At 34.6% G+C, this 15824-nt stretch overlaps 1 protein-coding gene across 50 annotated transcripts in view; it reads right to left on the bottom strand.

The window, feature by feature from the left end:
* The window catches only part of LOC145243857 (oxidation resistance protein 1-like), an 886868-nt gene that overhangs the window by 268544 nt on the left and 602500 nt on the right, over positions 1 to 15824 (bottom strand). For all 50 annotated transcript variants that reach the window (XR_013862960.1, XR_013862953.1, XR_013862955.1 and 47 more), the window contains one exon: positions 6894 to 7001. Coding sequence is in view for 37 of the 50 variants with exons in the window: in XM_080106914.1 (XP_079963040.1) it covers positions 6894 to 7001 (108 nt within the window). In the remaining 13 variants the exon portion in view is untranslated. The remainder of the gene's footprint in view (positions 1 to 6893; positions 7002 to 15824) is intronic.

Below are 15824 nucleotides of genomic sequence, written 5' to 3'. Positions count from 1 at the left end.
TCTACTTAATAAAAAAATACTTTGCAGAAAATTAGTGTCAAATTTTTATTTCTTTTATTTTTAGAGAGTAATTATTTTTAAGCAGTATTTTTCTTCTAAACTTATAGTTTTAAAATCAGATAACACACAAAGATTAATACGAGTAAATAAGGAAACTGCTTTAAAGGTTTTTCGTTATTTGTCCTATGTTATTGTGCTAAAATAACTTATTTAGAAAGCCATTCTTAACATGGGGAAGATAGAAGGTTGTGTTGTAACTATTCTGTAATTTCACCTAACACTTTAATAAACAAAAATTTCATAAAAATTAAATTTAACTTGAAAATCCTATTACAAATAGCATGGTAACATTGATGCACAAGCAAACTCTAAACACTAAATATTCGTTTAAAATGGCACAGCTACAGCAAGAATGAATCTCTTTATGGATAAATTCATGTTATCGAAGGAGGAGCTAAAGTCTGCTAAAAATGTCTGAACTAAACATAACTATGCCTTTGATTTGGTTTGGTCCTCTCTCTTCAATACGTCTCATTCAACTCTACAAAGTTTTTCATTATTTCTTATAACTAGCTCTTATTTTTTTTTACATATGAAACTGGAAAATAGCCTAAAACAGTTATAATCTATTTATTTTACTTTTCAGATTAGAATGTCAGTAAAAGCACGACGTTCAGTTTTAACCCATGGTTCACAAAATTTGCTGGTCCACCTTGTTATTTGGATGAAACAACACCCCCAACTTCACGAGAAGTCATCCAGCTTAGTTATTTCCTCGAAAACAGTTATCCCCACTTAAAAAATAGCAGGATTTCTAAGTTAATTGCTAAGGAATTAATTAGTATTGGGCAAGCAGTTAATCCACCATTGCCCTTGTTAGGGGAACGCTATATAGGATAGAAGGTCAATATATTTTGCTATAGATTGATAGGAAATGTCTTGCAGCATCCAAAGCGAAAAGAATGAAGGAACTGCTAGACAGATTGTTTGATATATTTTCTTGTACCTGTAAATTTCCTGTCTTGAGATGTGATGACTTTGCAGTAAAGTGCAAGACAGAAAATTGTCAAACAAGGCACATAATCTGTACTTGTCCTTCTAACAAGGAGGTAAAATTAATTCTATACATTCAACTGCAATTATGTTCCTTTTTTGTGGAAAATAAAATAATATATTGGTATTTATTATGTAATCTGGCTCTATTATTAAACATGAAAATTTTTACAATTTTAAGGTTTCACTAGAAGAACCGCCATTTAGAGCAATTTTTAAATTAATTGCTGGAACAACAAAAAGCCTAACAACATTTACTGATCCTTTGGGGAAACTTTGTATCAATAATTATCAAGATTTGCCTAAAGTAGAATTCTAAAAACTTAGTGTTCCTCCCGATCATCATTATCTGACAGCAGAAAAAACAAATAATTTAAGTGTGAAGACCAGAGGCTACTTTTTGAGTATGCTGTTGGCATTTCTCGAGGAGAAGTTAACCTAAGATATGCAGCTTAGAAAATTGGTCCCTTGAATCAAGCAAAATGGCCAACATAAGCCACAAGGTTAATGTGTTTATGGACCAGAGGTGTCTATCCTCAAACGCTATTATAAATTAAACATTCTGGTCAAATTTATCATCCAAATGTATGCAGTTAGTTGGTTTGAGATCAAAACCGACAATATTTTTTTAACCAAAAACAGTATATTTTAATATGATTCAGAGAACAAAACAGTTAACTGAAATCCAAATTACTGTTTTAAACAGTTCAAAATATAGTGCTTTTGCCCTACTTCCGGAAAATATCATAATATCGATGATAAACTCAGATGGATTGAATGTGAGAGATGAGGGCATTCAAACGACGATTTTGACCATTAGGTAAATAAATATTCATCCATTAAATTTTATTTGTTTTTTCAATTTACACAAACAATAGTCAATTTTATTCATATTACATCACAAAAATATAAAACAATAAGTGTTTTCAAATAATTGTTTTTTTGTGTTGCTTTTTCTAGAAATACAGAAATAGTAAAGAACTAAAAAAAAACTGAAAGATTACTGTTATCAATTTTGCAGCCACACACTCGTCAAATTTGATTGATTTTTCTCAAAAAAATTGTATATGGGCAGGAAGCAAGACATAGACACATTATTACAAAGTCATCGTGCCAGCAAATTAGATCTTCATTTTTCTTAAAAAGAAATTATACAGAACAATTTAGTTCTATTATAACAGTTTTTATTATTGCGTTTAATAAAAAAAATTAAAATACATGGTTCTGTAACTTGTATCAAGTTATATTGTGTAATAAATCTCCACATATCTTTTTGAATTGTGAAATTTAAAAGACTTAGCTGCTAATTAGCTTTTTTTTTTACAATTTTTGTTTAATTAATGCAGTAAAAGTTGAGATATTTTGCTAGGTGTGATTCATAATTAAAATTATAATTCATGTATTTATTTTATTTCAATGTATTTCATATAGATATATCAATTTTAATTGAATATTTTATAAAAATAGTGAAATTTCAAAGTCAGTGTTGTGTAAAATGAAGGACTTCTCAGCATTTTTCTACACAATTTTTAAAATTAAATGCTCAATTTTCTGTTCAAGATAGGAATCTAATTTTTGGTATCTGTTCTTATCACATCAAATCCCAACTATCATCACCAGTGCCATGTTGATTTTCTGAAAAAAGTTGCAAATCAACCTGCCCTAGTGTCGCATGTCACCTGACCTAACTGTTCAGATTTTTCAGAATGAGGCTCGTCTGCGGGACCTACTTATCTAAGCTGCACCAGTAAATGTTGCAGTGAGTGTAAACTGTACTGTTGGAGAAAAAATGCTGTGAGTGGACACTGAGGATGTGGCATAGGCAGTGATAGTCAAATACCTCCAGTTTGTGTAGGTCACTTGCCTGCATAGGCCAAGTCTGAGAATGCTTTATACAATCAGACTTTGGCTCATTTTTAAATTGTTGGACAGAGGTATGCCATCTCACGATTGACATGCTTTTTGGTTTGAATAGACAAAAAAATTGAAATACATATGGACTCATCTCATGTGTTCCAAATAAATGTAAAACATTAAATTTTAGTCAAAAATATTACTAAAAAAAAAATAAAAATTATAGAAAAATGAAAACTTAAATTCAATCATAAATAATTTTAAATACAATCCATGACATATAATCATATGGCTTGTAACTTTTCATCTTCTTTACACTAAAAACTTAACCTGAAGAAGCTTGATTGATATTCAGCTGGAGCTGAAACATGTCTTCAAATATGCAGTGAAAATGCTTGCATAAATAAACATTTATGCTATATAGGAGTGTCATCTTAACAAGCCAATCAAAGAAAGCAGCCATTGTACAAACAACTCATATTACAGGATTATTTTTAGTTTTACTTACATTACAAACTATAATCTTCTTGAATTTGAATCAAGCATTGATTATGGTGAACACTACATGTTAAGCATTGCAATTTATATCCAGCAATATATTATGAATCAAGATAATATACTGTCAGAGTTAATTCCAATGTTTAATATATGTGCTCATAGTATTTGCCGACTGATATAAAGTAAGATTACAGTTAAAGTGGTTTGCAAAAATAAAGATTCATCACATTACACAGTTATTTGTGTGTATGTGAGTGAGTGAACAGAAATATTTGGTCGAATGGACTCGTGGTTAAGACTATTGCAATGAATTGATCAGTTCTCAAACTGAGTATAAGCAATAAATATAACATTGGTTTTAAATTTCAATTTTTCTTATATTGGGAGGAGGAGGAGGAGGAGGAGGGGAAGAGGTATGGTAGTTTTGGTGCACCTGCACCCCCCAAAGGTAATGTTGACTAGAATACATATTGCATAATGATCAGTTCAATAGTTTAGGATTTAACCAAGCAGACATTGATGTTCATGTGTACACGAAACCTTTTAAAAATGTATTACTTCATATAATTATAATTCATATAGAGCAATTCTTTTCTGTATTAAATCTCTGGTACCTAACTTAGTTTAACCTTTTTTTTTTGGGTGCGAGTGCAAGTTTGGGTTAACTCACCACCTAAATGATGTTTACGAAAAAATAAAAAATAATATGTGGCGATGTTATTGGATTGTCGAGAATATATCTGAAAAAAAAACTTTATAATGATCAGTTTATAAAAAGAAAAAAATGTTATATATATGAAACCCCTAAAATCTAAAAAAAAAAAAAAAAAAAAAAAAAATGTTAATGCTGAAATTCACTGCACATGTTGGGTTTTTAATCAAATGTTCTGGGATGGATCTGCACCTATTTCTGAAAATGTCCATTGTATGGAAGGTTCAATTCCTAATTTTGCTGGATATGTGTTTTTGAACTCTATTATCTAATCTTAATGTCGTCTTATCTACATAGTCGGTACTGCAACCACATTTAAGATAACTCGCATTGTTATTATTATGGGGAGGTAGAATGTCTTTTCAAAAGGACCCTAAAAGTGATTTTGTATAAAATACCATACGCATGTTCAAAACAAAATAGCAATTTCCAATTGTTGAGTTGATTTGCTTGGAAAATTTTTCAATAACTACCTAACCAAAGCAAATGAATATAAATCAGACACTTAGCCATCATACTAGGTTTTATTTGGGGAAAAATACTTATTTTTTCTTGTTCTTAGTTCTTCATCCAATTTTGACTGAACAAACCATAACGGCTGTGCGTGTCAAGTTTCAAATAAAATTTTCTAGGACAAAATGAATCCCTGCGGAAATATAATCCTGTAAACCTATGTTTACAGTAAATTGATTTTAAACTAACACAATTGCATTTTCATTATTGATAGAGCGAAGAGAAAGTGAAATGATACTCTCTTTTGTAAACATATTATAATGAGGAATGCATCTTATATAGTAAGAATTTGTCTTAGTTTGATTATTGAACAGGCAAAATGTGTCGTCTACATTTGAAAAGTAGACTAAAGTTTTCATGGGTCCAAATAATTTTTTTTTCTTATAAAAGCCCACAAAGTTCTATTTCCAATTTTCATTATAGCAACATATATTCATGTTTTTTTTTTGTTTGCTATGTTTCAAATATTTTATTTTAACATTATATTTTTAGCACTTCAAAGGCCGTAAATGACTAAGTTCTCTCTGATTCTTTCTTCTGATTTTGAGCATGTGGTGCAATGGGGAAAGAGGTGGCTGGTTACTTTTAATACATCTAAAACCAAGTTTCTATCTTTACATCATTAACACTGATCCCTGTCTAACATTAATTGAAATAAATGGCTCTTGTCTTGAAGAGTACGTTTTGACAAGCTTCTGGGTTTGACCTTTACTCCTGATCTGAAATGGGACATGTACATCAAATCCGTTGCCAAGGTCACTGGAAAAATGTTGGGATCATTCTACCGCTCTAGTAGATATCTGTATAAGAGCCAGGTACATCTAAGGAATACTGTTGCCACATCTGCATGCCTGTGGAACTCTCTTCTATTTGCCTGCTTTCCAGCTGACTACAAATCTTCAAGTCCAACGTAAACAAGTTCTTGAGGAGCCATTCCCTTTTGTAATCCAATTTACCAAATTTCCACTACTAACAATTACTACAATATTGTCCCATTGACTACCGTACATTCATTAAACCTTATCCTCGAGTGGGCCTTGATAAGTGGGGACTCCTTTGTAAAAAAAAAAAATATATTTTAACATTATATTGGACATTAAAACTTATCAAATATCCAGTAATACCACTTTGTGATATGTTCACTGCATCAAATTCACTTGTGGTCCCCTGTCAGCATGTATATCTTAGTTAGTTGAAAGAACATATAGTACCTAATATTTCCAAATGGTCACCCATCTTGTACTAGCCAGGCTCAACATCCCTTAATATAAAGCAAAATCATGTAAACATATTGATTTCTGTTAGATCAGTGAAGTTAAGCTATGTTGAGCCTGGCGAGGACTTTTATGGTTTTAAATAAAATAAGCTACAACTTCCTTTATCTCTCCTGATTACTAAACCAGTCTAATATTAAATCAGTATTGACAATGTGGTTTGGTTGACGACACATCAACCATCTATGGATCATTTAATAATGAATAAATGAATATAATTCTGTAAGTAGGATAGCTATTTAGATTCTTTTAATAGATTGATTTTGCAAAGCATTTCTCTTAGAATGAAATTTCACAGATAGTGCCATCGTTACTTGATAAGAAAAATGGAGCACTTCAAGTAACCCTACTCCCAGAAAACATCACTCCTTAGCACTAATAATCTTATTTGAACACAACATGATTGACCCTCAGTCACCATCTTCCAGTAACTATTTGAGAATAAAAAAAATAAAAATAAGGTTTTTATTTTGGAAGAATCAGATTGAATAATATAGTTGAGGATCAACTTATAGATACTAGGGTACAACGTAACTAGCTGATTGATCAAATCAGGGTTCTCTGACCTCTCATCTAGCCATATTATAAAATGGCCAGTGGAAGAACAGCTCATGCACAAGGATCGTATTGTAAGGCATCACAGATTACTACAGATGACAGCCTATAAATGGACCCATTTTCAGGGGAGAGGATACCCTCTGTATGGGGTTATCGTCATGAGTTTTTTGAAGCTCAGCTGACAGAACAAACTGACAATCGAATATAAAACAGACTAAAGAAGATATCTGTAAAATGCATTAGAAAAAAAAAAACAAAAAAAAACACACCTACATAGTGAGTCTGAAGAAGTCAGAAACAGAAGGAACAAAGACAAATGAAAAAGATAAGACATTGAGAGTTAATATGCATAAATGTCAAAGGGAGAAAGAAATCTTAATATGATCAAATAAAAAGAAAACTAAATTGTCTTTTTTAAAATTCTAACTTACCTGTCCAGGACAGATGATACGGCACGACATACGATTAATCTGCAGCAAGTTTGATGGCGTGGTGTCAAATTTTGCTGCAATGCCCACCAACGTATCACTAGGAGTCACCTGCAAAATAAATTCAAAATAAAATAAATATACGAATAGATCTGGAAAGTAAAAAGAAAAATTGTCAAATAACTTTTTTTTTCTTAAAATTTTTTTTTTTTTCAAAATCCACAAAAATGATTTGATACAAAATGCAATGAATATCCATTTCGTAATATTAGTTTGCATCCCTATCAAATCACTGGAGAGTTGCATCCCCGTGACTGCTTTACAAGTACTTCTACAGAATGTGCTCCAATGAACTCACTGTACTTGAACTCCTCAAGCATAAATACACCCAATGCGACGAACGACAAAATTTCTTAAGCGTAAAGATTTTCTATTTTAATATTTTCTTTTCTTGAAACGTTTGATTTTGGAATTTTCTCCATGCTCTCTCAACTATACAAATGGATAAATTTAAATGTAATGTGAACAAACATCTTGCTACTCAGCTCCCCATCAGGACAGTAGTACCTTTATGCTTCAGTGCCAATATGCCTTGTTTGGAGTAAAAAAAATGTTTTAGATATTCAAAAGAAAAGTTTTGATTTTTAAGACATTTGTTTTAATTCCGGTTTGCAAATGAAATGACATTTTCTTTCCAATTTGAGAATTTACTGTCAAAATCAGATTTCAAAAGCAAATTGAATTTGTTTTTTGAGGACAACATATTTTTAAAACATTTCCTGATCAAATTAAGAATGAGAATCACATCAGGTAACAGTTTTAGGTGGAATTGGAATTCAAAAATAATAATAAACAAAAGCAAGAATTTAGAGGGCATTTTTGAGGACTATCAGATGAAATATTTAACAGAATTTTAATTCAATATTGATATTACATAAATAGTGCAAATGTGTGGAATTGCCTGCTTTGAAAAACTGAATTAAAATAGTTTAAAGCTAAATTGCTAGAAAAAAAACTAAAAAATGTAACTGGGATTTTATTACAATTATGAATTGTTACAAAGACAAAGGTGGAACTGGATGTAATTACAAAAATTTAAAGTTGATGGATCTGATTATGAAAGTGATCGAGATAATAATTGAGCAGCAAATGAGTCGGATTAACAAACAGATGAAATGCAGTTTGGTCTTATGCAAAGTACGACTCGTGCTATATTTATCCACAGACAAACGCAAAGAAGTACCTTGGCAAGATGAGAAACCTGTATTTTGTTTTGTTTTTTGATTTGAAAAAACTTTTGACAGAATATCAAAATATTCTATATGGTGAGTTTTTGTAAATTAGAAACAAAAATAGTGCAAGCATTTGGAATAAAAAGGTGTGGGAAGATATTATTTCACTCCCAATTTTCTTACATATTGTATATTTCTTTTATTTATATTTTTTACATAAGAGTCGCCACTTATCAAGGCCTGGAGGCCACTCGAGGATAAAGGTTAATGATTGTACAATAGTCAATGGTCTAATATCGCAGTAATCATTAATAGTGGCAATTTGGTAAATCGGATTACTTAAAAGGATGGTTCAACAAGAATTTATTTACATTGGACTTGAAGATGACCAAACTGTAGTCAGTCGGTAAAGCAGGCAAATGGAAGAGAATTCCACAGGTGTGCAGTTCTAAAAACGAAGCTTTGTTCATGGAATCTACGTTTAGGTATTGATAAAGAGTGGGAGAAATTATTGATAGTGGCTTCAGGGAGACGAGTGTTTTTCGTGAAAGTTAGGTGAGGGAAGACCATAGATTGGAGCTCAGATGAGCATTTGCTTTGAAAGTAACAATAAAGCAGAGACAGGCTCGCAACGTCACTTCTGTGGGAAAGAGGTTGCAGGGAAGAGAAAAGGGAATCCCCACTAGGCTACAAGTCTATTTTAAACACTGTGAAGGCAGGATAAGGTGTTTCTAGCAATTCCTGTCAAGATGTGGCAACAGTACTCCATCCTTGGACGTACCTGGCTTTTATATAGGTAGAGAATTGCATCATCAGTGAGATATCTACTGGAGCGGTAGAATGCTCCCAACATTTTTCCGGCAATCTTGACAACGGATTTGATGTATGTGTTTCATTTCAGATCTGGAGTAAAGATCAAGCCCAGAAGCTTGTCAAAACATGAAGCCTCCCCAAAACGAGAGCCATTCATTTCAATCGATACCAGATGGGAATCAAAACGTTGATGTAAAGATAGAAGCTTGGTTTTAGATGCATTAAAAGTAACCAGCCGCCTCTTTCCCCATTGTACTATGTGCTCAAGATCAGAGGAGAGAAAATCAGAGAACTTGGTCACTTCCAGCGTTTGATCTGTTGCAATAGATGGCAGTGTTGTCAGCATAAATGTCTATGAATGATCTTAGGATTTGATTGGGAAGATTATTGATGTAGAAGAACTCCAGCATTAATACTGTGAGCTTCTGATTTCTGTCCATCAACCACTACTCTTATGAATCTATCAGAGAGAAATGATTTAATAATTACAACATTTCCAGCTGGAGATCTTGTGAAGTAGACCTTTATGTCATACCTTATCAAAGGCCTTTGATATGTCAAGAGAAATTGCCCTAGAAAAGAAGGCTACCGTCGAGAGATTCGCCAATCCTATGAGATATAATCGTTAGCACATCTGCTGTAGATCTAGCAGAATGAAACCATATTGCATGTCATTAAAAAAGTTATTTTTGCTGAGATGGTTGACTACTTCTCTATTTAACAGATTCCAGCAATTTACTCATGATGCACAAGAGACTTATTGGTCTGTACTGAGAGGAAAATGGCCGATCACCTAAATTCTTAAATACAGCGAATACTGATGAGGTTTTCCAGGGTGTTAGGAAGTATTTCTCCTTAACACAATGCTTAAACAGCTTTGTAAGTATAAGACCTAGTTCTGATTGAAGCTTTTTCAGCACTATAATTGGAATGCTGTCAGGGCCAGTTGTTTTACTGGAATTAAGGTTTTTGATTATCTTGGCAACATCACATACAGATATTTTTATGTCGCATAGTGTTTCTTCTGATAGGGGAGGAAATACAGGGGACTGACAGTCTTGGTCGCATAGAGTAGAGTTAGCTGCAATGTTCTTGGCAAAGAGTTTGGCTTTGTCTGGTGTTGACAAGATGACCTCAGGTCCATTGATGATGGTTGGGATAGAACTCATGCTTCTGTTCAGGAACCTGTTTGCTATTTGCCAAAACTGGTGGGAACCAAGCAGTTGCTCAGCTACTTTGGACTTAACGGACTGAACATACAGCTCTCTCATGTTCTTTCTGGCAGTCCTGAAAGTGGCTTTAATCTCAGTACATCTATTACATTGGAAGCAATAGAATAAGTGATTTTTGTGTGCAATGGCAGCAGCAGATTCTGGAGAGACCCATGGCTGGCTGTTAGGTTTTTGCTAAAATTTTTTTGAGGGTATGAAGCGATATATACCTACGATTAACCATTCCGTCAGATCTGATACTATAAAGGACACATTCTTTTTAAACATGGAACGCAGTAGATCTGATACAAATGTACAGAAGCTATCACAGTCAGCTATAGAGTATCAATATACAGTACGATGGATACATCTGAGGACTTATTAGATCTTGTTTTTATTTTAACTGATACAACCAAGCGGTTAGAAGATCCCAGTGGAAACAGGACAGAAGATGAACATAGCTTTGGGCAAGTTGTGAGAAAATGGTCTAGGAGATTTGCATACTGACCGGCAGTGTCGGGCAAATGGATGGGTTTGTGAGTGAGGTCATAAGCAAAGGAGAAATCTTGACAGAACCTCCCCTCATCATCTGTCTTGTATAAGTGGATTAACCATTTAACATTGTGAACATTGACATCTCCACAGACGTGAATATTAGCCAAAGGATGAGCAGACAGGATGCGGTCAATTTTCTCAAATATGCTCTTAAAGATAGTAACTCTGCTGTTATGGAGGCAAATATAAACGCAGTGTTTTTTTTTTTTTTTTTTTTTTTTACACAGTGATCACCACTTATCAAGGCCCGGAAGCCACTCAGGGATAAGGGTTATTGCAAGTACATTACGTTAGTGTGGATATTTGATGGAGTGTTTACTTAAGGGAGCGGTTCATTAGGAATTTGTTAACATTAGACTTGAAGACATCCAAGTTGTAGTCCGGAGGGAAGCAGGCAGATGGAACAGAGTTCCACAGGCGTGCAGTTCTAAGAAAGAAGCTTTGTTCATGGAATCCGCGTTTTGATTTAGGCACAGATATAGAGTGGGGGAAATTTTTCACAGTGGATTCAGCTAGACTGGTGTTTTTCGTGAAAGATTGGCGAGGGGGGACCAGGGATTGGAGTTCAGACGAGCACCTGCCATGAAAATAACGATAAAACAAGGATAGGCTCGCAACGTCTCTTCTGTGGGAGAGGGGTTGCAGGGTAGAGAAAAGGGCATCCCCCACTAAGCCACGAAGTCTATTTTGTACTCTGTCAAGGCATGATAGGCTGTTTTTGGCAGCTCCTGCCCAGATATGGCAACAGTATTCCATCCTTGGACGTACTTGGCATTTATATAGATAGAGAATTGCATCAGTAGTGAGGTATCTTCTGGAGCGGTAGAAGGATCCCACCATCTTTCCAGCGACCTTGGCAACAGACTTGATGTACGTGTTCCATTTCAGATCAGGAGTAAAGGTCAAACCCAGAAGCTTGTCAAAACACGGGGCCTCACCCAGACGAGAGCCATCCATCACAATTGATGCCAGATGGGGATCAGAGCGTTGATGATATAAGGATAGGAGTTTGGTTTTGGATGCATTAAAGGTAACTAGCCACATCTTCCCCCACTGAACCACGTGCTCGAGATCAGAGGAGAGAGAATCAGAGAGAACTTTGTCATTTACAGCCTTTGATGTGTTGCCGTAGATGGTCGTGTCATCAGCATAGATGTCAACGAATGATTTAAGTATGTGTTTAGGGAGGTCATTGATGTAGATCAGGAAGAGAGTTGGGCCCAGGATTGACCCCTGAGGGACCCCAGCATTTATATTGCAGACCTCCGATTTTTGTCCATCTACCACTACTCTTATGAGCCTATCGGAGAGAAATGATTTAATGATTGAGAAAACATTTCCAGTTATACCGTAGCTGGAAATCTTGTGAAGTAGACCCTTATGCCATACCTTGTCGAAGGCCTTTGATATGTCAAGAGCAATTGCCCTAGAAAGGAAGCCTTTGTCAAGAGATTCACTAATCCTGTGGGATATAACCGTCAGCACATCTGCGGTAGATCTTGCAGAGCGGAAACCATATTGTGTGTCACTAAGAAGGTTATTCCTGCTGAGGTGGTTGACTATTTCTCTATTTAATATTGATTCCAGCAACTTACTCATAACACACAGGAGACTTATTGGTCTGTACTGAGAGGGAGATGACTTATCACCTGAATTCTTAAATACAGGGCAAACTGATGAGGTCTTCCAGGGGGTCGGAAAGCACTTCTCCTTAAGGCAGCGCTTAAATAGTTTCGTAAGTATGGGAGCAAGTTCTGGTTGAAGCTTTTTTAACACTATAATTGGGATGCCATCAGGGCCAGTTGCTTTACTGGAATCTAGGTTTTTTATTAGCTTGGCGACCTCATGCATGGATATTTGTATGTTACCTAGCTTGTTCTGTGTTATAGGAGGAAATATGGGGAGTTGATGGCCTTCGTCGCATAGGGTAGAATTAGCTGCAAAGTTCTTTGCAAATAGTTTGGCCTTGTCTGACGCTGACGAGATGACCTCTGGTCCATTGATAATGGTTGGGATAGAACGCACACTTCTGTTCAGGATCCTATTTGTTATTTGCCAAAACTGGTGGGAACCAAGCCGCTGATCAGCTACCTTGGATTTAACAGACTGGGTATATAGCTCTCTTGCATCTTTTATTATTCTTTTACAGTGGTTGCTGGCAGTCCTGAAAGCAGCTTTAGTCTCAGTGCATCTATTACGTTGGTAGCTATGGAAAAAGTGATTTCTGTGCGCGATAGCAGCAGCACATTCTGGGGAGAACCATGGCTGGCTTTTAGGTTTTTGTTGGAATTTTTTAGATGGTATGAATTGGTCTATGCCTACAATTAACCATTCGGTCAGATCTGATACTATAGAAGATACTTCCTTTTTAAACATGGAGTGCAGAGGTAAATCAGATATGAATGTACGGAAGCTATCCCAGTCAGCCATAGAGTATCGGTATACAGTACGGTGGAGGGGTACGTCTGGGGGCTTCTTACATTTCGTTTTTATCTTAACTGATACGACGGAGTGGTCGGAGGATCCTAGAGGAGAATGAACGGTATATGAACATAGCTCAGGGGAAGTTGAGAGAAAAAGGTCTAAGAGGCTTGCATATTGATTGGGTGTATCGGGCACACGGGTGGGTTCGCGAACTATCTGAGTGAGGTCATAAGCAATGGCAAAATCATGACAAAACCTCCCCTCATCATCTGTCTTATTTGAATGGGTCAGCCATTCCCCGTTATGGACGTTGAAGTCACCACAGATGTGGATGTTAGCCGAGGGATGTGAAGACAGTATGTGGTCTATTTTCTCAGATATGCTCTAAAAGATAGTAACTCCGCTGTTGTGGGGCCTATAGAGGGCAAATATAAATGCAGTGGTGTTAGCAAGTGCAACCCTGAAGCACATATAGGGTAAATTAGGATCTTCTCTAGAGATATCCCTGCCACATGGGAAGCCATCCTTAATGTAGGCACATATTCCATGCCCATGGCGATCTTGGGTGTCAGATTTAGCTGTTAAAATGGAGTATCCGTTAATTATTAACTCATCTAGGGAAGTGGTCGGCCCTATTCCAGTTTCACTTAGAAATAATATGTCCGGTTTCGTCTCCTGTAATTGGGTGTGAGCAAGTGCAACCCGGAAGCATATAAAGGGTAAATTAGGGTCTTCTCTGGAGATTTCCTTACCATATGGAAAGCCATCTTTAATGTAGGCACATATTCCATGCCCATGTCGATGTTGGGGGTCAGATGTGGATGTTGAGTTAGAGTATCCTTTAATTACGAACTCATCTAGGGAAATAGTGGGTCCAATGCCAGTTTCGCTTAGGAATAATAGGTCTGGTTTAGTCTCTTGTAATTGGATTTCAACCTCTGGAAGGTTGGAATGTAGACCCCGATGTTGGAGAAGGAGAAATGGTAGTGGGGGTCTACATTGGAAGTTGGAATTCTGGGTTTAATTGTCTATTTTTGAAAAAACAGTTATTTATCTGTTATGAAACTGAAATGACAACATTGCAGTTATGGATCGGCCATATTTATCTGCTGCCAACTAATTGTACCTCACCCAAACTCACATGTATAAAAATACAACGCGACAAGAGTTAACACTTAAAATATAATTTTATCATTTTTATTAACACAAACATTTATGATTCATTTTCAGTATTTGTATAAATCACCAACATGGCTGCTTATGTCACTTTAATAAAATCCAGTAACACGTTAACAGTTGCAAGGCAACCATACAAAATTAAACCCAGTTCCCCAGAACAAAAAGAAAAAAAATGAAACGTTCATTTATTAAATTGTATTTTATATTTACATTTGTTACATTGAACTTTTTTTAATTGTTTTTTTTTTTTTTTCATAATTATTGTTTTCTGAAGTGAAGAAAGTCTTGACTCAAAGTCCACACTAAACAGTGTCTGATCAGATTTGGCTCCCGGCATTAAAAACTTTCTGTTTGAGTTAAAAATAAATAATCAAATAAGTGTTAAACAAAATCAGAAAAAGTTCTGTAGTTTTTTTTATTTTACAAAAATAATTATTCAAATATGTGATCTGATTTTTTTTTGGTCCGGGTATAACATAACATGTTTTTTTGGTTTTTTTTTGCTTTGTAAGTAATCAAAAGTATGATTTGAAAAAGGGAAAATATTTTTTTAAATTTTATGGAAACATTGAAATGGATGAAGTTTAATATCAGGAACCAAATCTAACCCAATATCGTTTACTGTGGACTTAGCCGAGTATTCTTCTAAGTTTGCCTATGTTTTAATGGTAGTAAATTTATAGATCTCTAACGCTAACCGACCCATCATCCATAAAATGAAATCTACTTTTTAGGTATAAACACCTTGAAAAACTTGATAGAACAAGAAAAGAAAAAACATTTATTTTAAAACTTAAAAGGGGATCAGTTTTGTTTTGCATATACATTTAACGTAAAATGATTCTTCATTTATTTTAGGGCAGTAAACCCCCTTTTTTGCTATAGGAAATTTTGGGCGTTTTCTTGCAGGTAATTTGTTTTATATTCTAACAAGTTAATAAACAATTATTTTTCATTATTAAAAAAATATTGGAAAGAAACTAGAAAATATGACATTAGAAAAAAACCCTCCATAATTTTATCACTAACTCTAAATCTGAGTGGCAAGCTTCCCTGTTCCTAAAAAATCCTTAACAAAATGACAAGTCCCTAATAAAAACCCTTGTAAAACCACATGTAAACGCCTTAAAAAAAAACTAGACCCCCTACTAAGAAATGTAAAGAATTCATCTTTCATAGCAAAAGATGAACAAAATTGGTTAACTGCCCTAAAACGCTAAAATAACTTCAAATAAGGTGTCATTTTACGTTAAATGTACACACGAAACTGATCCTCTACTCAATTTTCCCATTTTTTTTTTTTTATTAAGATTGTAAGGCATTTACATGCAATCGACTAAAAAAAAGAAAGAAAGAATCTTATTGGGTCGGGTAGTGTTTGTGTCACAGAAACACTTTGTTTTGTAAATTGTTGCATAAAAATAATCCTAGAAACAATTACAAAAATAAAACAAAAAAAGAATTTTGATTTTCTTGAAAAAAAAAAAAAAAAAAATTATAAAAATAATCTTATCAAATTA

This window comes from Euprymna scolopes, chromosome 22 (assembly GCF_053919585.1).
Source record: "Euprymna scolopes isolate OS-2025 chromosome 22, ASM5391958v1, whole genome shotgun sequence".
In the NCBI taxonomy this organism is placed as follows: Eukaryota; Metazoa; Mollusca; class Cephalopoda; order Sepiida; family Sepiolidae; genus Euprymna; species Euprymna scolopes.
The sequence above is the reverse complement of the archived record's forward strand: the minus strand, read 5'-3'. Positions and strand labels throughout refer to the sequence as shown.